Genomic DNA, 24,058 nt, shown 5'->3' on the forward strand with positions numbered 1-24,058 from the left:
TAAAGGCAAATGACGGCTGCACGCCCGCACACAGCGGAAGACACAGCGGCCCATGCACTTGCCGCGGGAAATGCAACCCTCTCGTATGAGGGAGCAGGGCGAAGAAAACTTAGAAAAAAAAGAAAAAAAAGCCTTACGCGTTTTTGCGCGTATTTAAGTTTTCTAGCGCAAAGACGCAGCGAACAAGCTATTGCTATGGGAGTAGGTATAGCCTGGTCACACGTGCATTTTCACGCGTATAGCCGTCCTTGACTTGTGAAACGCACTTCGCTCCGACGAGAACGACGCCATCTACGCTTAACGGAAATTAACAATTAATGATGTCGTCTCCGATCGCACGGGTCGTCTCAATGATGCGTTTTCGAAGACTGGTCCATTCAGTGGCGCGATGAGAGACCGTTGCTCCAAACGCCCACTGTACCTGTCGTACTTACTGTATTTACTGAGCTTACTTTACGTTTTACTTAATTTCTTCACAAGCACACGCACAAGCACACGGGGGGCATGTGTTTGATATACATGTATAGAGTGTGCTTAAACTACCGACATTTATTATCGATCACGTGACCTAGAGGAAAGCAGAAGCTTGCCCCCCCCCCCCCCCCCCCCCCCCCCCGGTCGGGCCGGTGAACCCCCCCCGAAAAAAATTTCTGGCTACGCCCCTGCCCGAAACGGTCGCCTTTCGAGAAAAGCGACCATTTGCGACCACTCCCGACTGGTCGCGCGACTTCGCCTAGTCCCTAGTGTGAATGGGCCCGAATGGTCGCGCGACCTCGCCTATAAAGTCGCAAATGAGAATGGGCCCTTTCGGGCCCATTCACACTTGCGACTAGGCGAGGCAAAGCGATCAGTCGCAAGTAGTCGCAAATGGTCGCTTTTCTCGAAAGGCGACTGTTTCGGGTCAGTCGCTCACTGCTCGATGCGCAGTCGCAGAACAGCTGAACCAATCAGATGCGAACGAACAGGACGTCCGTTTACGCTGACGCTTATTTTACGCGGTGATGACATTTCAAGCAGACGTGAACGGCATATCGCGAGACATTTCGGTTTAGCGACTCGTAGGTTGCATTTGTCAGTGTGACCATCATCACAGCCACGATCTACTGCGCTGCAGCCGATTACGAATGCTCCTTTGGCAACATTGGGCACGCCAAACCCGCCAAACTAGAGTGTACTAGATTGGGAGAGTGGGTCCAGCCGACGCCTTGGCAAGCGCCGAGGGTGAAGCAAAAAACGCGGATAATGTGGTGGCGCTTCCGTCGCCTTCTTCTGAATCTCCGGCCAATAAACGTTGGCTCCGGCTGTTACGGAAGCGCTCATTGGCTGAGCGGAGCTCACTGGCTGAGGAGCTGTTGTCTGCTCGACGCACCGTCGTTGGTGCGTCGTTTGCGTTTTTTCTGCCGCTCTTTTTGCATTTTATTTACAATAGATCGGTGGGGAATAATCTCAGTGTTACCGCCACCGAGTATCCACCTGTCAAAGCTCCATGCAGCTGCGGTAGAGTCTCCTACGCGACAAGCGTCCGGCCGGCGAGCGGGGCCGCTCATTCGGAAGAAAGTGACGGTGGCGCCACCTATATTTTCAATAAAAAATACCTCAGCGCAGAGCCCTCGTTGGACGCACTCCCCCAATCTAGTACACTCTAGCCAAACCGTCGTTGCGCCGCTTTGTCGTCTGCGATTGTGTTTAGGTAGTGTTATTATCACTGGTCCTTTTCCGTAAACAATGACATCGCTAAGTCATCGAGGGGTTCAACTCCTCGCCGCAGCAGTTGCGGGTTGGGGCAGCTGCCGTGCGTACGACCATTTTTCGGCCAAAGGTCAGGTGCACGCCGCCACACTTTTACCGAGGCCCCCTGCCACCGTACCTGTCGAGCCCCTTGAAGGCGCTAGCCGCCAAACGCAGATCATGCGTTTTGGATTTCCTGGCACTGACTCCATCCGCTTTTTAGACGACTACGTCCTCTCTTACGACCGCAGAAACAGAACTGCGCATTGGGTCTTTGAGCACCTAACGAAGGAGAAACTGGCGAAGAACGACAAAGTAGACAGGTCCAAGTGCGAATTTCACGAAGACCTCCAAATACACCCGTACTTTCGGTCCATGAACTCCGACTACCAAAAAAGTGGCTTTGACCGCGGCCACTTGGCGGCCGCCGGTAACCACCGGCAGTGTCAGAGCGACGTGGATCAAACCTTTCTTCTCAGTAATATGGCACCCCAGGTTAGTTGGACTTCTCGGCGTTTGGTAAAAATAATCAGGATTTTCTCAAATACTGAAAGTATGTAAAATGATACCGCATGCGTAAGTGCATCCATTGGAAACAAACAAGCTTGGTTTACGGTTGCTAAGGAAGGTAGCGCAAATTTGTGCGGTCATAATCTTAATGGCGTTCATACAAATGCTGAAATCCTTGTGTGAAGCAGTATCATCTTTTACGTTCTTTGGTGTCTAAATGAAAGATTATTTAGTTATCAGTTGGCCTTTGCACGCCCACACCAGCTGGGACATGCAGACAGGTGTGAATATGTATATCGACAAAAACCGTTAACGGACCACGGGATCTCATAAAACGCCAAATATCCGAGCGCGCCTTGAAAAGTAGCCAGTAAAACCGTACATCACAATGTTGTTCGCATATACCAGTAGAGGCTGGATATGGGAATACCAGGCTGCGTTTTGAGGCTGTGGAGATGTTCGGCTTTTTGTCAGATCCCTTAGTCCGTAAACATTTTTGGTCGATAGTACGCTTGTATTTTTGTATATAGGGAAACAAAGGCCTAGCTGTTTTCTATGTATTAGTGAGGTCATAATGTTATAGAATTCTGTAAATGTCACTTCCATATGGTTTATTCCGGATACAAAATAAAAGCATGGTAGTATTGATGTTGTAGATGCATGTATTGGAAAGGTTCTAACTGGTGTTGCAGAAGTCTCTTGCCAGATTCCGTAGTCTATAATACCGGCAAACAGAGGCTTCAGGACAGCACCTGAGATTATAATAAAACAGGTGACTTAGGATCTAGAGGGCACCAAAGGGGCAGTGGGGGTATCAAGGCTGGAACCAGGACATACGGAGGGCTTGACGAGCCCCCAACCCACAGACCAGTCCGGGTTACAGCTTTGGTGTCCCCGTTGTCCCTTTAGTGTCCTGGAGGCACCAACAAAGTATACTAAATAAGGGCATGTTGTTTACACAAATTCTCACTTCCCCCACGGCCTGGCAGAGCAGACTGTGGCTTGAACTGCAGCTAGATTTATTTATGCGATGCGAGTCAGGTTCTTAAGGCACATAATATGGCATTAGGGACAGTGTATGTGAAGAAAAAAGCACCCTGGTAATTCACAACACCAGTCAGAACCTTGCCCACATACTACACTTGCTAAAGAAATTCAACAAATCATTCACACGTCCGCACTAGCTGGGACATGCAGAAATGTGTGAATATATGTACTCTTGTATTTCGCCTATATGTGGAAAGAAAGTCAGCAGCCTGTTATTACTATATTAAAAAGGACGTAATGTTGTATCTCGGTCACACGGGGCACTTTCGAATGCCATTGAGCTTGCGCCCTATGTGACCGAAGTATTAAAGAATTGTGTAGTCAATGTCACTTCCATATGGTTTATTCTGGACATGAAGGGAGGAAAGAAAGTGTGATAGTATTGATCTTATAGATGCACGAATTTACTGAAGAAATTCAACAAATGATACACAGCACATGAAACTGAATCAAGTGCTATGTGCTGCTGTTCGAGGATGGTCAGAAAATGAACTGTTTCGGGGAAGGCTGTGCAGGAAGGCACACTGCCCTGTTTGTTCCATGCAAGTACTATTCTTCGCATTGTTCTGTCAAATGTAGTGAAAATTGTAAACAACCTATCGGCCACTACCCAAATCTTCACTTACACAAGCCCAAAAATATAGCATAAAGATATGCTGAAAATAGCACGCGAAGACTGCCAAAAAATGTTTAATATCGCCTGTGCACAACTTTAGCCATTGAGCTGGATTACTCAAAAAGCCGGACATTACTTGCATGAGAAATCAAAATGCATAACTGACTAACTATCAAAATATCATTAATTAAGGTATCATCAAATTCATTATTAAGATCAATATCATTAATTAAGGTTTTTATCAAATTAATTTATGGCAAATATTGCAAATTACAAATTGTAACCAGTGAGATTGCAAGGCATTGTAACCACTTGGAATGAATCCTGAGGATGACAGGAGTTTCAAGATATTAATTCCCAAGGTGTGCAACGAAATATATTGAGGTTGATTATTTTTGTGCTTCAATTCAATGCATAAGACAGTGTTTTGTTAAAAACTTAAATGGAAAAACTGGGAATTTTTACCGCAAATTTGATGCCGCTTATCTCGAAACTGCCGCCGTCATCAGGATTCAAGTGAATGTGCATTGCAACCTCACCAGCAGTGCAAGATGTATTGTAAGGTAATTAGTGAACTTTTTGTTAATTAGTCAACTATGCATTTAAATTTTTAGTGCAAGTATCGTCTGCCTCTTCAAGTAATCCAGTCAAGGACTAAAATTGTGCTATCTGCCACTGGCAATACTTTAAAATATTTGGCAGTCTTCACAGAAATACCTGGTATACTGACAAGTCAAAATAACCTATGCTGTGTCTTTGCACTTACCCACTCAGCACTGTGCATGGCAATTTCAAGTAATCGTGCATAATCCTTCAATTCCCCCCCCCCCCCCCCCCTATTTTTATATGAATTTATGTTGGTAGTGCACAAAAGCTTGGGTTTAAGGTGGCGGTCCCACTCCGGCGGCACGAGCCCCCCGTTTTCAGTACTTTTGGAGCAACCGTGGCAGCTTTTCTACTTAGGATATAAAGTTGTCGTATATACCATAAAAAAGCTTAATTCTTGTAGATTCCAATTACATATAATATAAAGAAATTTATTCATGTGATTTAGACATAAATGTTCAAGAACAAGCATGAGATACATGGTTTTTGCGAACTGTGTGTCTCAGTTGTGACCATATTTAGAAGAAACTACCGCATTTACTGCATTGCGGCTTGCTCTGTAGCTTTAGGACATATTTATCTATTTCCTAGACGCAGCAAAATAATGTTGAATTTTTACTTTTTGGATAATTTGCTTTTGATGATTGTCAAATATCGCAACTTCTGTTGTGAACAGCCCGGCAACTACATGCTCAAGGAAGCTAAGTTTTGGATAAATTAGAGTTTAAGGAATTTCTATTTTAATTTACGCAAAATTTAATTCATGTACCTTTATTAGTTTTGCTAATAATGCAACCGAAATTAGGCAATATTTAGAATTCTGGTCCTACTTTTACCTATTTTTGCGGGAATGTACTAAAGCTACGAAGCTGCGGATTAAAACTAATAAACGTACATGAATGAAATTTTTCGTCCTAAATGGAAATTCCTTGAACTCTTAATTTATCCAAAATTTAGTTTCCTTGAGCTTGTAGTAGCCAGGCTGTTTACAACTGAAGTTGCGATATTTGGCAATCTTCAAAAGCAAGTTATCCAAAAAGTAAAAATTCAACATTATTTTGCTGTGTCTAGGAAATAGATAAATATGTCCTAAAGCTACAGAGCAAGCCGCAATGCAGTAATTACTGTGCCATAGTTTCTTCTAAATATGGTCACAACTGAGACACAGTTCGCAAAAACCATAGATCTCACGCTTGTTCTTGAACATTTATTTTTAAATCACATAAATCAATTTCTTTATATTATATATAGTTGTAATCTACAAGAATTAAGCTTTTTTATGGTATATATGACATCTTTATATCCTAAGTAGAAGAGCCGCCATGGTTGTTCCAAAAGTACTGAAAACGGGGGGCTCGTGCCGCCAGAGTGGGACCACCACCTTAATAGGATTATTTTGTGTACAAAGCTCAAGTAGCAGGAGAGATTAAAGGAATATTTCACATAAACTCACTAAAAACAGCAGCAAGTTGCTTGTAAATTGGGCATAAGAGCAAAGCTGTTATAAAATAGGGTTCACTCTCTTGCTTGCAAATATTACCTGTTAACTGTATATACTCCGAGTTCAGTGCTTCTTCTAAACAAGCCACATTGTTCAGATTTTGTTTTGCTACATTGTTTCCTGATATTGATTTGTCCATTATCAATTTCCATTACATCCTGGACTTCCGTCTTTCTCTTCTTTTTCTCTCTCTCTCTCTCTGACATGCTTAGTACGAAGCAAATTGCTTGTTATGAAAACTATGCAGTCGACAACTGGTGAAATTGATCGAATTAGTAGTAGAAAGCTAATCTAGAAATAACATTAAAGCTCCTAAACAAAGTAAAACTCTAACGCGTATCCGACTTAGCAAGAAAAATGGGCAAGGGTCTAATATGTGTTGCACATTGGCGGCTGGTTTCCTAGTCAGCTTTTTAAAGTGAGCTTCGCTGTAATATAGCTGTCTTACGCGGTAAAGCATACGAATGCCGTGAAGGCGGTTTGGGTTTTGTATCCGATTGCACTACACAGGTATGTTTCTTCCCAATTCTCTTGGGGGGGTGAAGAGGCGTGCATTAGAATCAAGTAAATACCGTAATCAGACATTGTGAGCTACGGTTATTGCTTGAAAATGTTTGTAGGGCAGGCCGAAAATAGTAGTTTTCGACGGGAGATGACGTGTTCAAAACATTCACTGTCCCTTAAGCTCCACTGAGACAGACAATGCCACTAAAGGGATCGCTATCGGGATCACCATAGGGGTTAGGCGCGTGCGTGCTGACTGTTTACATTCAAATTATCCGGCGAAGGCCAATTTTAAGATAGAAATTATGAAAGTTTGGGCTTATAGAAATACATGGGTGCTGGCCGTAACCTTCGGTCGGAATTGAATTAACCTTCAATTCTAGTTAAGCATAATTGAATTAATAGAAGTCTACTTATTATGTATTTTGAAAACTACGGTGGCACATATTCTTTTTCGTTCCTTCATGCACAAGAGCTTGTTAATCAGAATATTGTATGTTTGCGCATGTTGCCCAAGGCCACTAGCATGAGCAGCTAAATTTTTGCATTTTTTCGTGACCTACACTGATGCTTAATGTCCCAGGGACTCCAGTGCTACAGTTGAGGAAAAACATGCCGCTCTAGGCAGTATGTAAGCTTGTCTAGAGATTGCATGACTAATAAGCAGCATTTTACACATGCTGTTGAATCTTATAGTGGTCTAGACGGTGGCCAGGAAAAGCTGCATCATATCAAGTTGGTTCGCGTATCAAGTTGGTTCGCGTACACTCTCTTTAAGCCACTGCTGTGTGAACTCAAATGAGTGTCTTTGCAGGTGTTGCCGAAACAAGCACTTAACTAACTTTTAGCACACATTTTCTCCACTAGGTTGGCAAAGGATTCAACAGAGACTCCTGGAACAGGCTAGAGAAGCATGTCCGAGGCCTGACAAAGCGCTACAAGAACGTCTATGTGTGCACTGGCCCTCTCTACTTGCCAAGGTACTGCTGCATGTCTTTTCGTTTCCTTAATGGGATGCATTCACTAAGCAATAATGTCGGGCTTCTTTATTTCATTGCTACTATTACAACTACTGCATTCCTCATCTCTCATTCATATATATCCTTAAGCTAGTGCCCTTCACCTGTCATCACTACATCTAGTCATCACATGTTGCCACGCTCATCTGGCACTGTCAGGTCTGTGCACTGATGGATCGCTGCATCAAGGAGATATGGTTCTCTACCCGAAGCTTCATTTTTATGACAAATTTGCAGCTAGTGCCAGCTGTGTCCATTTTCACATGCTGTTCAATGGTGCTCTGAGTAGCCTACTTTCTCGCTCCTCAACAAGTGCTCAACAATTAAGCAAGTGCTGCCATCTGAGACTGCATGAGTTGCATTGCGCATAAGTGGTTAGTACCTGTGCTAGCATGATAATGGTTTGCAATATCCACCAGTTTTCTTCATAAAAGCTGACTTGTTGAGAAAGTGGTCCAAACCGCTATAGGCAATATTTTGAGTTAATTGACATGAGGAGAACGAGCATCTTTTTTGGATTTCTGATGACACCACTGAATCTCTATTTCCTCGAAACTGAGCAGACTGTTATGCAGTTTGTTATCTGTCTTTAGATTCTAAGAACTTTCTGGACTCCAGCTACTTGCATGGAATTATAAATTTATTTCTAAAACTGCTTGCAGCGGGGCAAAGCAGCATTTAGCAGCACTACCTCGTTTTACACTGAGATTTAAAAAGATAGTGCCATTGTAGAGTTTGCAGACATGCTTAATGATATGAGATTTCTTTTTTCATAAACCCTGGCTGATGCGTAAATTCCACCTACACTCCCAAATGTGGCTGTATAGTCATATTATCATGTAATGTGCATCCTGCCAGTTGAATAACATGCTTCTTCCGAGCTTTTAATGTAAGCAAACATCTTTGTATATTTTTACTTTCCATCTGTGAAACCTTAATGCAACCTTTCAAGGAACCACAACTATTTGCACTTTTTACAGGATGGAGAGTGATGGAAAGAAGTATGTCAAGTATCAAGTCATTGGTGCGAACCACGTAGCTGTGCCAACACATTTCTTCAAAGTTGTTGTGGCAGAAACAGAGAATGCAGAATTTGACTTGGAAGCATACGTCATGCCCAATGCTGTTATACCTGATGACACGCAACTTCGGTCATTTCTGGTAAGCTCGAGACTCCTTATTTCTTACATGTCAGCTGTATGCTATCTATAAGTGTGCTTCTAATATAATATTTACTGCCAAAATCTGTGAGAAGGAATTGTTTTATGCGTGCCCTATGCCATAAACATCAAGACAGTTATAAATAAGTGTTTTTTAACAAACTATAATTCAGTTTGGATACTGCATGGTATGTGATGTGGCCAACTTTTGAATGTTCTAGCCCAGACAATACCGTGTCACCATGTCTATGTGTCTCCCAAGGATATTCTGCAATGCTTAACTTGCAAACATGTCATGTCAAACATGACATATTGCAATGGTCAGTTAGCCAGTTAACAAACTACACTAATTATTATAAATAATTCTTGCTAGAGCACATGTTGCAGTTGTGAAATAAAGTCAGTCAAGACCAAGGTTATACAAACTTATCAGCAACCTCCAGAATAGCACCTTGTTCGAGATAACCTTTTTCGAAATGCATGCAATGAAACACATTGGTGTTTCACGTGGTTTTTTTCCTGCACTGTGCAAAGAAAGTTCTTTCAACTTGGTGCTGTTCTCATGATTTTCACTAAATGAAAGTAACTTCACTATGCCTGACTTCATTCTGCAATTTCAACATACATCCAAAAGTCAGTGATTAAAATTTAATGTTGTTAATCAGCCAGCCGAACAACTGGAATTTACCATGCAAGTAACGTCTAACCATTCAAGAAACCCCCTAAACAGATGGTATTAGGCTGTGGGATTGCAATTTTTAAAATCTTCTGTTAAAAAAAAAATGTGTTATGCCTTGTCAGAGTTGAATTCCACATTCACAAAGAATCGAAAGCATTTCACACGAACACTACATATAGCAGGCATATTGCACACATGGCTGTTTTTTTTTTATCGCTTAAAAAAAAAAAAAAGCTGTGGGTTCATTAGTTATTTCAGTGTTTGATATATCGAGGTTCGCTCCATGATTGTACTTTCCATCACTTGTATACAAAACTGCTGTGCCAGGCCAGAAGAGGTCATTTGCAGAGAGTAGCAATTGAGTGTCTGCATGAAGACACTTTTTTTTTTTTAATTTAAAAGCTTCATTTTTAGAGCAACTGAGGACTCCACCCATGCACAGGGCTCATCGAAGGACTGTGGTTCCCCTTTATTTTAATAAATGTTCTCTCTCTTTCTCTCTCTAGAGCAAAGCTGTTAAGGGTAGTTGTGCAGCCATTTTCGTGTGCTGAAGGCTGGCATGCGGCCATATACTCTGTATCAGCCAGCAATCCAACTATGCATACAATGTTTGCTTTGAAACGTAATTATCTATGATTATAAAAGTTACCTTGCATAGATCTCTTTTGAAAAGACAACTTCTATACGGAGTTTTTTTTTAAACCACCAGTATTCCATAGTTTGTTTTCTCACTTCACGATATACCAGCTCCACGTTAGATGTCTGCTAAGAGTTTGTACTGCTGTAGCGGTGAAATCTGACACCATAGCGCTGCAACACAGCCTGTGTGAGAACTGTCACTCTAAACAGCCAGCCATGACAGTGCTTGAGGCAGTGAGCTAGCAAACGGACCCTTAGTACTTGGGAAGGGTGTGAGAACTCATACAGCTTTGCAGTCTTAGGTTTATTAGTTGTCCGATTGGCATATGTCGTTTTTATAAGCAAGCTAGAACAATAAATTAAAGCACAGGCCTTTGCATCAACTAGAAATGTTTAGTTTATTTTCTTATTTGCTATACTGCTGTGATTGGTAGCTAGTAAATCCAGATGTGGTCAATATCTGTGACTGTCATGATGTTAATACACTGTGCACCAGTGGGAAAAAACATATGTCAATCTGATAGTAGAATTAAACATAAAGTGGCTTAGATTTACTCTGCACATTTTGCACATTGCACAGATAGCCACAGCCTAACAGCAACATAGTTTAAAGTAAATTTTCATAGCAGTCATTCCCACCAGTGTCGAAACAAAACATTTTTCATTCCAATTTGTGTTCCAGTTCTGAAAAAAACAGTTTAGTCGTGGTTCAACTCCAAAGCCAAAAAAAAAAAAAACAGTTCAAGCTGGTGCACTTCACCTGTAGTTTATTTGCACACCCTACGGAAATTACAGGAAAACAGCATAAATTTTTACGTACAACTAGGCTGCATGGAAAGACTATATAAAAAAATCTACACATACCATTCTTAAGGCTGTGAGCAGCTACAAGAAAACACGCACATTATGGAGACTTAACTCAGAAGCAACATATCATTTCTCTCGCATCTACTTCAGTCTACATACCAGTGTTATCAAAAGAAACTGCTCAACTACAAAACGCCTCTTCATTTCAAATTTCAAAAAGATTATATTGAAATTGGCAGAATTTGGAAACCTCCAGGGACAAGTGATGACTGCGACCACTGCGAATTCTACGGAAAGGGTGACACAGACTTAACTAACGGTGCTGAACCCCCAAGTGCCGACAGCTTTTCATTGCGACACATTTGAAGACGTGGAAGACTGGCTGGCGGAGTTCGAGCGCGTGGCTGCGTGTAACGAGTGGGACAACAACGCCAAACTCAGGCACATCTACTTCAGCCTCCAGGATGGTGCTCGCACGTGGTTTATAAACCGCAAAAGTGCCCTGTCATCCTGGCCCGAGTGCCAGCGCAAGCTACTGGAGACTTACTCCAGCCCTGATCGCCGGGAAAAAGCGGAGTGAGCCCTTCAATCACGCGTTCAAAAGACCAACGAGAGCGTCACAATGTCGACAACCGCAATCTGAGATTGTGCACGTTGTGCGGTTGAAACCGTACTATAGCCCCTAATATCCGACGTTTTCAGCCGCTTAGGCTAAATTTGGTTGTTTCTTGTCCCTCAGTGCCTTGTGACTATATCGCACACCACAATGAATGTGACTACAGCCTATGTGTTCGTCTAGGCCATCTCGGCGTCCTCACGTCAAGCCTGTGTATGTTTTCCTTCTTTTTATTTATTTTTTTTTGAAGAGGGGGTAATGCCACATGGTGTGGCACAGCACAGCAAGGGGACTGTAGAAGAAGAGAACGAGGTTCGTCTCGGCATCGCGCGTCGATGCTTACGCTTGCCTGGATCCTCATTCAGCGTGTATTGTACACCAGTATGGAAGAGAATGACATCCCGGGCTGAGCGATCATCATCACGAGGAGAAGGCACGAGATCGGCGTTCGAACACCACCATCTTGTTCTCCCTGCGTACTGTTCCGAGCTACCGCCTGTTTGTTGGACTCGCCCAATAAACCTCTTTACATTTGGTGGATCATGCTGGGTACGCACATCGCTGGCACCCAGGAACTCCGATCCTGCACGTTACACTTGACCATGCCAGCTGACGCTACCCAACCACCGCCACCTCTCTCGGCCACGACTTTCCAATTGCTAGTAGGTACAGCGGGGACTTCCGCTTAGCGTGGCTCTCTTATCTCCGGGACCGGGCGCAGCGACCTTGCCGAGCGCAGATCCTACGTGCGAGCGAATCGTTTAGGGCACGTTGAATGTCTGGCGGTGTCTGGCCCACGCCGGCCGCGCTTTATTATTGTAGCATTTGTTCTAGTGGCGGAAATCCTTGCAGTAGTGGTGGTGTGGCATGACGGCTTTTGATCTCGGTGAACTGTGGTAGTGTAAACAAGCGGATAATGCTCGCGTTTGTACCTCGGTGTCGTGGCTTCCGCCGCGGTGCCGGGCGCCGGGCGCCGACGCTAAGCAGCGGTCGTTGGGGTGTTGCGGAGCGCAGCGTAGCAACACCCCAAATAAAAAAATACTGCTCCAGTCAGGTAGACGGCTCCCTCCCTGATAGTGAGATTACATTTGAATCATCAAAACAGTGATGTGTTTATTTAGGAATATCATTGTTTCTCTCTCGCACCCGCTTGTCCTCGCTCCTGCGAGAGAGAAACGATGATATGGAGAGAGAAACTATAGTATTATGCCACTTGGACGCGCGCACACGACGGCTCTGGGGCGCCGAGTCGCGCGCCCTTTCCCCTCTGCTCGCAGATGCCACAGTGAGTTGCCCGCACGCCACGCCGCTACTCGAGAGCGAGTGAGACGGCTTCAGTCCGATCCCTAGCATCGCGCTGCCGAAGCGGCGGTGAAACGTCAGCGATTCGCAGAAGGTCCGGAGTTGCGAGCAAAAGCGTTTGAGTGTCCAGATACTTTGACCAAGTGTTCGTTGCTCCTTGGGCTGTCGATGATTCCGGGGTGATCTGGCGCAAAACGTGGCCGAATCTCAAAGCATAACCTCACCAAAACTTGGCCTCGCACAGAGGAAATGTATTACTCCAATTAGCCAAATGGGGTGCAGTGGCTTCCTCAGTGAGGCTGCTAGAGGCACTTTGCCCTGTTTCAGTTACATTACGATTGTGGCAGCATACCAATGCAAAGGAGCTTTTGCAGCCCATGTGAGCCATACAGCACAAGCACAAAATCACAAATGTGCCCCAAGTCCCCAATTCGCAAACAATTGGAGCTGCAAAAGTATAGGGTTTTACAATACTATACTTAATTTTTTCACAATGACGTGCACTGCAGTAATTCATGTCCTTGTGCATGAGCCCATAAATACATAGCGTGTTTGCTAAGGCCTGTGATCATATGGTCATGCGAGTTGTGTGAATAAAATTGCTAATTCATTCATGCACTGAAAGCTTTGTCTTCTCTGTGCGACAAGCACAATTTTTTATTTAATTAAGCACACAATAAAGAAAATCAGCAGACTTCGGCCATTCCTGCAGCCCTCAATTCATTTGCATAATGCAATACGAGTGAAATCGGGAACAACTTTGCAAAGCAGATGTTGCCCTTGTCCACTACAGTCTTGCCTTTGAAATATACAGGGTGTCCCAGCTATCGCGCAGCACGATTTTAAAAAGAGGAACGGCGTTATGCGAAGCAAGCCTAGTGCGTATTGTTTCCAGTACAGTGGAGTAGCCGCCAGTAATTTTTTCGTTACCGAGATTTAATTCGGTAATTGTAATTAATTATCTAACTCGATAAGTACTGTCCTAATTATTAGAGTGTCAATGAGAAGATTGTAGAGCAACATGAAAAACTCCCGATACTGCTTTCTGTTGTTCAATACGTGCTACATAAATATGTTTTTCCGAGTGTGAAAGGAGCCCGCAAATACACACAGAATTGCCGTGCAACTGGCTGCTCAAGGCACTTTGCGTGTATTTGCAGGCTTCTTTCACGCTTGGAAAAACACATTTATGTAGTACGTACTGAGCAACAAAAAGCTGCATCGGAAGTTTTTCACGTTGCTCTACAGTCTTCTCATTGACACTTTGATAATTAGGACAGTACTTCTCGAGTTAAATAATTAATTACTTCTTTCTGGGTTTTTTTTTTTTTTTTTACGTGCCAAAACAAGTTCTGATTATATGAGGCACGCCGTAGTGGAGGGCTCCGGAATAATTTTGACCTAATTAAATGTCAGAAACGAAAATTACTGGTGGCTACTCCACTGTACTGGAAACAATACGCACTAAGTTTGCTGCATGATAGCTGGGACACCCTGTAATATATGCACAAATACTACCACTAGCATAGTCTGTGGTACAGGGAACCCTGCAAATGAGTTTGAATGCCAGTGGCAGGTGAAGATAACATGACAAGCATGTCTGGTACTGTCCGTGTAACAGAAAGGACAAAAAGACACAGCAAATTCAGGTTTCAAGCTTTTACTGCAGGGGTGGCACTGCGCAAAGTCATTTTGGAGCAAGCAACATTGCATTATGGAGCAGCTTGGAGCAGGCCAATCTGAATTTTAGTGGAATGGAATATGGCGCGCACTTCGAAACCACGACTCAACACAATAAACCAACACAAAGCACGTAGTAGAAGCGTGCTTTGTAGCTATAGCGTACTAGAATATGGAAGAGTGGGTCGAGCGGCGGCATGGTGCATGCTTTCTTGTAAAGTCGAAAACATTGGCGCCACTACAATCAAACTATATATTCCTGCGCCGACACTCATGATGATAGCGGAAAATGTTCTAAAATCATGCGGTCCAATCGACGCGGTAACAATTTCTGGGTTGCCATATGTCACCGCAGCCGACCCAGAGAGCCGCAGTGGACCCAGGGCTTGTATAACGTAAAATTATTACAATTTGTATTTATTGCGATAGCAATTATATGGACACTCCAGGCGCATTTCTGCTGTCGTCTCTGCTGTGATGTTCGTATGGTTATACGAACAAGTATAAAGTCCAAGGGGCGATAACGTCGTCACTATGCGCCATATGCTATATGTGCGAGGGTGAGCCAATGATAGCCGCTCAATTTCACGCGCCAAGGGAGGAAAGCGGGAGGAAACGTGGCATCTTCCGCCGTGAGCAAGGCACCAGGGGGAGGGCGTTCTACTCCGGCAGCTGCCCACAGGCCCTATCTTGAAAGCCATCTGGGACAGGGACAAAGTGCGAGTGCTGATAGCTTCGTGTGCACTGTGTTTTGCAGCGAGAGGCAGCACGAATGTCAATTTGCTCGGTGCTGCTGCCACGCTTCCTCACTCCACCGTTTTGACAGCGAGTTTCCCCGGTCATTGAGTGAGATGTGTTCATGTTTGCTTGTGCGCATATGACACCATGCTCGTTAATTTAGTTGGTAAGCGAATGTTTACAAGTTTATACGGCTGATAAAAATTCCTATCCTTACTTCATATAGCTTATCACAATTATACTTCACTTTTCGGGCGAAACTACAACTTTTTATTCCAAATCCGCTATTTGCCCTTCGTGTTGGGTCATAATGGCTCAGGTCTCTGATTACTTTTCGATGGTTTGAGCCTCAGCTAGGGAGAGCCGCGCTGCTCGGCCCACTCAGCCATATTCTAGTAGTCGAACCCGTTTATAACGAACTCGATAGTTCCTTGTATCAATAGTTTGCTATATATGGACTTGCCCTTAAAAAAACAGATTTTCAGTGTTATTTTTGTTCCCGGTGCGTTCCCACACCTAGCTGCAAACGTCCATCTAATAAACGAAATGCAGCGCAGTGCAACTCTTTCAAAACTGCGCCAGGATCACCTTTCATTTCGAAACCACAAATGCAGCTGCCATTCTTTTATACGAGAGCTTGTGATATATTTTACTACCAGTGGGAAATTACTGTATTCTGCACATGAGAGCGAAGCGTTCTAGTTGGCCAAAAGCTTAAACTTCGGAGGCTACTGTGGCATGCAATGCAAAGGTCTTGGACGTAAAAGTACAGTATAGACTACTTATAACGTAACCGCTTTTAGTGCAGGACCGGATATAGTGCGGTCTTTTCAGACTCCCGTTAATTTTCCCATAGCACTCCATGTGTACACGTATCGCTTATAGTGCAGTTGCAGGAAACGAAATACCGGTTACAGTGCGGCTGCCTGGGAGTACGGAAGTTAGCAGAGACACACTGAAGTAGAGCTCCAAGTCGGGCTAGTTGGTTGACATGCATGGTATTTTTTTTTAAAACTGCGCTAACTCACACTGACAAGGACGAGGCAGACAAGACGTGCGCAGTAATGACTGCGCACGTCTTGTCTGCCTTGCCCTTGTGAGTTAGCGCAGTTAAAAAAAAAATTATACCTAGCAGAGACAGCGAACGCTCCCCTCAAACGGGTGCCCCAAGGAGTGCTCGGGAAGAAAGAGAGACGAAGCGGAGGAGGAGGGCACGTGGTGCGAACGAACAGCCAGTGAGGCTGAAACCAGAATCTTGAGTGCGAGTTGCGAAATATCACGGCGTGCATAGCGAGCGAGGGCCACGTAACTGCCAACGCCGGCCAACGCTCGCTTCACGATAACGGCAGTAAACGAAGCTTCAGGGAGTGGGCGGCACCGGCACAGCACGGCGAAGGGCGCACGTGGAGACCGTGGAATGTGAGGGAGGAGGGCGGCAGGGAAGCGGATTTCGCCTCGGCAACTCCGCCGCTTCGGTGGCTCCCCTCGCCCTCCCTCATAGCTCCCTCACTTTCGACTGTCACCGTGCACGCCTGGCGCCAGCTCCTCGAAGTTTAGTTTTCTGCCGTTATCGGGAAGCGGGCGTTTGCCGGCGTGGGCAGTTTTGTTGGCCAGCCTGGGACAGCGTCGCTGCTTCCCTCTGCGCCGTAACCGTAACCGTTGCGTGCAAGGCGAACACGTGACTAGAAAGTAGAGGAAGCATAAAAGAGAAAGAAGGGTACCTTGCCATTTTCTATGTGTGGCTACAGTAGCATGTACATGCATGTTCCGGCGCAACGCAGAATCGGCAACCTTGCCATTTGAGAGAGGGTGAAATTTCCGCCGCGGTTCTTTTTCTTTTCTTTTGTTCGCGCGCAACATTGAGGGGTCTCTCCTAAGCTTTTACTCTATGGTGGTGCCGGAGCAATGCTGGTCAGAAACGCCGCTGCGTGATTTGGTTCGAATTAACGAGATTCGACTGTAAATTGAATGCAAATGTTCTAGCCGCATTCCTCGACTGTCGTATACGCGTGGCGGCTCAATGCACATGTTTTGCATATGTGCGGGCCTTGAAAATTGTTGCTTTGGATATAGTGCATACCGCCAGAGTCCTTCCATGCTTTTCTGGTCACGGAACTGCCGCCTCAGTTTCATATAGAGCCAGCGCCCGCCGCTAGAGGCGCAACCGTGCATGGGAGGGCATGCGAACGCCGCTACCACTGTGGTTGTGTGTGGGGCAGCCTGGGTATGCTAGCTTTCTCAACTTCCACAACCGTCAGTTTACTTTCACGTAACTATTTTTAACATTCCACATGCTTAAATAACTGCCTGATTGCGTCTTCTGCCATGATATGAGCGCCCGGGACGAAAAAAAAAGCCGCTCATAACATGGAGCTTGCGGCGGTCTCGGACCAAAAAAATAAAAAATTCTGGGATTTTGAGTCAGAACCGCGATACGATTATGAGTCACGCCGTAGTGGGGGACTCAGGATTAATTTTGACCACCCGGTATCCTATAAAATGCACCTAAATTTAAATAAACGAGTGTTTTGCATTTCGCCCCCGTCGAAATGCGTCCGCTGTGCACGGCCGGGTGGTCTCGGTCCATATTTCTTCGTCATCGCCGTTCGCCTCAACACTTCGGTAGGCTCTACTGTTCAATATTTGCCTGAAATTAGACACCGCGCATTCGCACAAAGCGACAGTGGTCCCACTTATCACCAAATGCAAACATATGGGCTGTTGCACCCCCGCTCACCCGTAAGAAGCGCCAACTCTCCGTTGCGCATAGCGTCAGATTGTTCACCATGCACAGCTGTTCACTTTCTGTTAAACTGTGGGCAGTATCTTATCCGCAGATCAAAAGTATGAAATTGTTATTGCAAAAGGCTGCTTCAGCACTTATTCAAGCTGCTCGTGGTTTCGACGCAGAAACGATGAAACTAGGTATTTTGGTGCTTAATGCGCAACTATTTACAGGATGTTAAAATGTTGTAATCACCAGTCCTGATATTCTTACCATGTCGAAAAATTACAAAAAAAACTGCTTTATAATTCGTTTAAGAAAAGAAATAAAACGTGTTGGTGCAAATACAACATACAAGCATGATCATTTATTTATCATGTAAAATAAGTGGAGCGAAATAAAAACAGCACAAAGAGGTGTCCGGTGATGAATGTTCCACCATTCACAATGCAAGAAGTTGTTAAAAGCACTGATATGCTTATTATGTTTATGCTTATTAGCATAAAGATATAATAATCTGATATAATAAGCATAAAGAAAAAAACATCAAACGTGAGAGATATGTATTAAGGGGCAGGAAACAAACACCAGCAAACGAATGACAATAAATGCACCAGATTGTTTCTGCATCAGATTGTTTCTATAAACAAGAAAGTGTAAAGCATAGGCATTTCATAACACATGGCAAAACGAACACAAGTAGCCACATCACAAATACAGCAATTAAAAAAAAATGGCTGGTTAGAGATACCACCATTCAACTTCTTCAGCTGTTACTTAAACATGCACACACAACTTGCTCAACAAATCATAATGCAAATATAGATTTGGGCTTCATGAGGTACGCTGGAAGGCCTTCAAAAATCCTTGGAATGGCGTTAGTCTTCACCGTCGGCTGCTCACGCTCCAGGGACACGGCGTCGCCGTTGATGTTGAAATTGTACGCAGTGACGATGTCGGAGGCGTCGAAATGTTTCGCGCACACACGCGTATACTTCGATTCGAAGTTTAAACCGCCACCTTTCTGCCGCGGTATGGCCCGCTTCCATTTCTCGCGCTGCTCCTTGTCAATAGGCAAACGGAACAACGACACCTTTTCGGTCGTGCCCTAGTACCCAGAACGGCAACCCGGCACGCCACACGTGTTCGGCATCGTTGTCCCACCCCGCCACTTCAATTAAACAGTCCAGCACTCGAAAAATAGCGCAGCACATGCACAGAACGCACCCGATCACTCAGCTCGCCTCGCACTGCGCAAGCGTTTCGGTACGCGAACGATGCCCTCCGATGCGCAGTGGCGCCGCGTCGTGGCAGCTTTGGGCAGCGTATGAACCTCTCCCATAGCGTGACGGCGGAGTTTCGTGACCAGAAAAACATGGAAGGACTCTGATACCGCTTATAGTGCGAATATTCGCGACTCCGGCGACTTACGTTTTAAGCGGTCTACACTGTACGTTATCTCATTACGGGCGAAAAAAAATTTAATGTTTGAAAGGTAAAACATCACCGGGAACCGTTAGCAGCACATAAACGAAACACCGCCGAACCGTGATCTCCTGATAACAGCATAGTAACCTTCGACCCTTTGCAATGTTGCGTGGCAGCAGCGCATGGTGCAGTGTTCTCGCCGACTCGGGTCATGTCGATAGGAAGTGCCGCTGTTCCTATGGTGGAAAGATACGACATAGATGGTCGTTCCAAATCATTGAAACAGGTGTAATGCACATAGTGCCGCACGGACAATTGCGCAGAAACGAGAGCGACGCCATCATGTCATCCGAAATCCCGTCAGCACACGCCCCATGCCATGCTGTCTATGCTATACGCGGCAGGTTTCTGCCATGGAAGCGTGTCTTGAAAACATATGACCACACGTAACCTTCTTTACGGCTTCCGAAATCCGCGTCAGGCGGTCGCGTGCTCATCTCGAAGGCCGTATCATCGTCGCGATTGGACTGGAGTGGGATGCGCACTGCCGTGCGCCGAGTTTGGTCGCTCTTCCTTGCTTTGGTACTCCATGTGTGCCCTCTTTTTACCGTGACCGGGTTCAAAGCGATCGTTGTATCAGTACGGCGATTTAAATAATTAATGTTGGTTGTATCTGGAAGCTGTTTCCATAGGGAGGGTCAGAAAATCTTAAGTGCACTGAAATGTGGACATTATAACTGATAGATTGTTATATCTGGGATCGTTATAAGTGACTGTACCCTCTAAATGCAGCCACCCTGGCCATTCCGACAGCAGCAACAACACCGAAAAGTCCAGTGATGTAAGCATGAAAATTGCGAGAAAATGTGCAGGAGGCGCGTGGCGCGGCATGGGGACGTTAACGGCTGCACTCTTTTTCGGAGAACATACTTCTCGCTGTTTGCGGCTACTGCCGGAGCACACATGCAAGCCGTTCTGGCGCAGTTTGCCGTAGAAATTTGCGTTTAGATCAAAATGGCGCAGGAGTCCCACCCCTGTTACTGCTATTGCCGTAAGTAAAGGCCTACCAGCTGTAGCCGAGAACTGGCCTTTATTTTTTGTGATAGGGTGTTAATTATCTAGCAGACAAGCAAGAATCAGTGTGGATGATTTTTACAAACATTACATCAAGATGTTGCCTGTAAGCATTTAACTAACAAATTATGTGGTGTGTATTTACAACCCTTTTGTTTAGTCTTATCAGCGCTCGCCGTGGTTGCTCAGTGGCTATGGTGTTGGGCTGCTGAGCACGAGGTCGCGGGATCAAATCCCGGCCACGGCGGCCGCATTTCGATGGGGGCGAAATGCAAAAACACCCGTGTACTTAGATTTAGGTGCACGTTAAAGAACCCCAGGTGGTCCAAATTTCCGGAGTCCCCCACTACGGCGTGCCTCATAATCAGATTGTGGTTTTGGCACGTAAAACCCCTTATCAGCACAAAAATATGTATAGAGACTGATCTTAATCATGGTCCTTCACTACATAAGCAAGCATTCCAATTTTTTAATCCATTTTTTCAGGTTCCTGTAGACACCATTGAGAGGGCAGCAGGGCTGCTGCTTTTTGACAAGATTGACAGAAACAAGTTTCGTCGCATCAACAGAAGATAATTTGCACGTGCCTAGATTATGGAAAATGCACCACCAAACGACTGTTGCCTCAGGAAGAATCCACAGCACCGTCACTACTCTGTGCTGCCACAATCTTGGGTCGTAAAGCCGATAGTGAGATGAGGATGGCCTCCTGCAACAAGAAACATGAGCATTATTAATTGTACTTGTATTTACACACTGCAAATCAGTGATACAGTCAAACCTTGATTTAACAAACTATTTTTATTTCCCGATCTTAGTCCCATTGAAAACTTTTTTTTTTTTCGGGACACTGTTTTGGTTTGAAGGGGGACCTGGGTCTTGGACTGAACATTTTGTAGAGTCTTTATTCTTTGACGTATAGTGCTGAAAACTTGTACATATATGTAATGTGTGCTTATTACGAATATAAGTTCAATTTTCGTTCATCTCTTTTGGTTCAAATTTCATGCAAGTTTCCTTTAATTATCTTCCGGAATGATTTGCCAATTATGTGTTTTTTAGATATCACTAAATAGGGTATCAGTGGCTTCTGTATGATTCAAGGAGTGCAACAAAACCAACCTTATTGGTCTGCCGCACCTAGAACACGAGTTACGAGGTATTGAATTAGTTACCAGAAAAACTTTTTTTTTTTTTTTTTGAGTTTCAAGCTTTAAAGTCTCGCAACTCTTGTTCTAGGTAAGGCAGAGCAATAAGATTCATTTTGTTGCACTCCTTGAATCGTACAGAAACCACTAATACCCTGTTTAGTGATATCTTAGGAACACATAATTGGCAAATCTTTCCGGAAGATAATTAAAGGAAGCTTGCATAAAATTTGAAACCAAAGGACATATACGAAAACGGACCTTATATTGGAAATAAGCACATAACATTACATATATGTACAAGTTTTCAGCACTATACGTCAAAGAATAAAGATTCTACAAAACTTTTAGTCTGACCCAGGTCCCCCCTTAAGTAGGCACAGTTAAACCTCGATATAACAAAGTATCTAACTTTTCATAACCTCTTGTAAATAGAACGCCGTGTATTTAGAACCTCAATATAACGAAGTGTGTTTATATGCAATTTCAATACAGTCGACTCCCTATAATTTAAAGTAGTTCAATTAGAAATGAAGGAGTGGTCCCATCAGTTTTGTATGCAGCCCTATGAAAAAAAATTGCTTGATAATTAGAAGTTATTTTTCAATCAAGAACCTCAAGGCTACCGTAATTTTTCAATAAAATGCGAAATTTTTCACGTGCCAAAACAGCTACCTGACCGCGCTGGTGTCGTCGCCATTGCAGCGGTCTGCAGCTCCACAGCTCTTGAAACAGCAAGATTGTTTAGTCAACGCCGGCGCTTGGTTGCCTTCATATAGTCTCTTGTCTTTTGCAGAGTGCATCAGCCGTGCGTTCGGTTTATTCCGCGCGCATTTAGACGCTTTTTATTTTTGAGTGTCAAAGTGGCGATGTTTGATAATGGCAACTCGCGGCTCCTACTAAATGCTTGACCTGGTGACAAAAGTCTAAATATTGAAACAAGTTGACAAAGGAGGCACCGCCAAGCAAGACATTGCACGCAAGTACGGCATTAAGCCTAACACGCTCTCAAACTTCATCAAGAATAAGCCTTCAATATTGGATGCTTTTGAAGATAAATTCAAGATGTCGCGGAAGCGAATGCGCACCAGCACCTACCCGGAGTCGGAGAAGGATTGCTGATTTGGATCAAAGAAGCTCGAAATAACAAACTTCCTCTCAGTGGTGAGGTTGTTGTGGCGAAAGCCTTATCGCTTGCAGCAATGTTGGGTATCAACTACTTCGCTTCTTTGGATGGATGGCTGACGCACTTCAAACATCGGCATGACCTGATTTTCAAGAGTATGTGTGGAGAAAAGGTGTCAGTCAACCAGGAAACAACACTGTACAGGCGCTTGCAGCCCTAGTGCAGGAACTGCATGTAGAGATAGCCAAATTGCGCGCACAGCTAAAGGAGTACGAAGCCGAAACAAGGAACCAGCTCAAGAAAGTTCGCCCGAACACCGCCGCCGCAGCGCGCGTCCTCTCCCTCGGTAGTGCAGGAGTCCGTCGAGGAAATGAACACCCGAGCTGAATGCGAGAGTAACGGCCTGCGAAAGAGGTATTCAGGAGAACCGGAAAGCCATCCAAGAGCTAGCTACTACATCTCCAAATAAAAAGGGCTTCGATGAGATCCGACAGATAATAACGCAACTACACGGGGTTTTCACGCCTCTGGTAAACGATCAATGCCACAAGAAGCTGCGAGTCTATCCACACAGCAAATGCTACAAGAGGATCCAAACGGAGGCATCACCGTTTGGCAGTGGAATTGTCATGGCTTCACTCGCAAGAGGGCAATGCTGCAGTACAATGCCAAACAAGACACACCACCGGATGTAATAGCCTTACAGGAAACAGGGAAATCACCAAGAATGACCAGGTATCACACTCATGCGACAGCAGAAGCACATACGGCCACACTTATGCAGACATGGGAATCGATCACGTATTCACGGAAATAGTACCACAGCGCAGGGGAAACACGTGTTTTTATACTTAATATATATACAGTTCGCCGAAGGAAACGCTGGGACCCCTAGACAATTTGGTGCAGCAAGCGAGGCAGCTAGCTGGACAAAACGGCCTCCTCATATTAGGCGACTTCAACGCAACGCACGAGGCGTGGGGGTACGTCAAACATACCAAAAAGGGAACAAGCTTGTACAACGTCACACAACACCACCGACTTACGATAGTGACGGATCTGACATATCCAACGAGAGTAGGCAACAGCACAGCTCACAACACCCCTGTCCCGATCTTGCGCTCACGTCCGGACTTCGGAACGTCGAGTGGGAAAACACCGAGACGCTAGGGAGCGACTACTTCATACTCGACATCTCGGTGCACAGGGGAAACTTCCCGAGAAGATACACTCCACCAAAATCACGGACTGGGCAAAGTTCTGGAGCAAAAGAGAAACTCAAGAAGCCCAAGCGATAAGCGATCTGGAGGGCTGGGTTATAGAACTGCAGGAATCGGTCGCCAAACACTCCAAGGAGGTTGCACTCACCACGGACAATGCGGCAGTGGATCCGCGCCTCTTACAC

General features: G+C 44.8%; 3 protein-coding genes across 3 annotated transcripts in view; 1 reads left to right on the top strand and 2 right to left on the bottom strand.

The window, feature by feature from the left end:
* Window positions 1-24,058, bottom strand: part of LOC119436688 (60S ribosomal protein L28) — a 420,941-nt gene that overhangs the window by 114,708 nt on the left and 282,175 nt on the right. The gene's annotated exons all lie outside the window — the stretch shown is intronic.
* LOC119436690 (endonuclease G, mitochondrial) lies at window positions 1,651-21,191 on the top strand. Its single transcript, XM_037703655.2, has 4 exons — window positions 1,651-2,223; window positions 7,380-7,492; window positions 8,512-8,692; window positions 20,866-21,191. The coding sequence occupies exons 1-4, from the start codon at window positions 1,726-1,728 to the stop codon at window positions 20,953-20,955; spliced, it is 882 nt and encodes a 293-aa protein (XP_037559583.1). The 5' UTR covers window positions 1,651-1,725; the 3' UTR covers window positions 20,956-21,191.
* Window positions 19,281-24,058, bottom strand: part of LOC119436689 (putative methyltransferase C9orf114) — a 40,251-nt gene continuing 35,473 nt past the window's right edge. The window contains exon 8 of the mRNA XM_037703652.2: window positions 19,281-21,088. Coding sequence (XP_037559580.1) covers window positions 21,005-21,088 — 84 coding nt within the window. The 3' untranslated portion in view covers window positions 19,281-21,004. The remainder of the gene's footprint in view (window positions 21,089-24,058) is intronic.

This window comes from Dermacentor silvarum, chromosome 1, assembly GCF_013339745.2.
Source record: "Dermacentor silvarum isolate Dsil-2018 chromosome 1, BIME_Dsil_1.4, whole genome shotgun sequence".
NCBI classification, from domain to species: domain Eukaryota; kingdom Metazoa; phylum Arthropoda; class Arachnida; order Ixodida; family Ixodidae; genus Dermacentor; species Dermacentor silvarum.

What these genes read in the sequence shown, in the direction of transcription:
- LOC119436690 (XM_037703655.2), top strand. Translation starts at nt 1,726, where the DNA reads ATGACATCGCTAAGTCATCGAGGGGTTCAACTCCTCGCCGCAGCAGTT. An exon ending in GGCCCTCTCTACTTGCCAAG is followed by an intron (nt 7,493 to 8,511) that starts GTACTGCTGCAT and finishes CACTTTTTACAG; the next exon opens with GATGGAGAGTGATGGAAAGA. An exon ending in CGCAACTTCGGTCATTTCTG is followed by an intron (nt 8,693 to 20,865) that starts GTAAGCTCGAGA and finishes CCATTTTTTCAG; the next exon opens with GTTCCTGTAGACACCATTGA.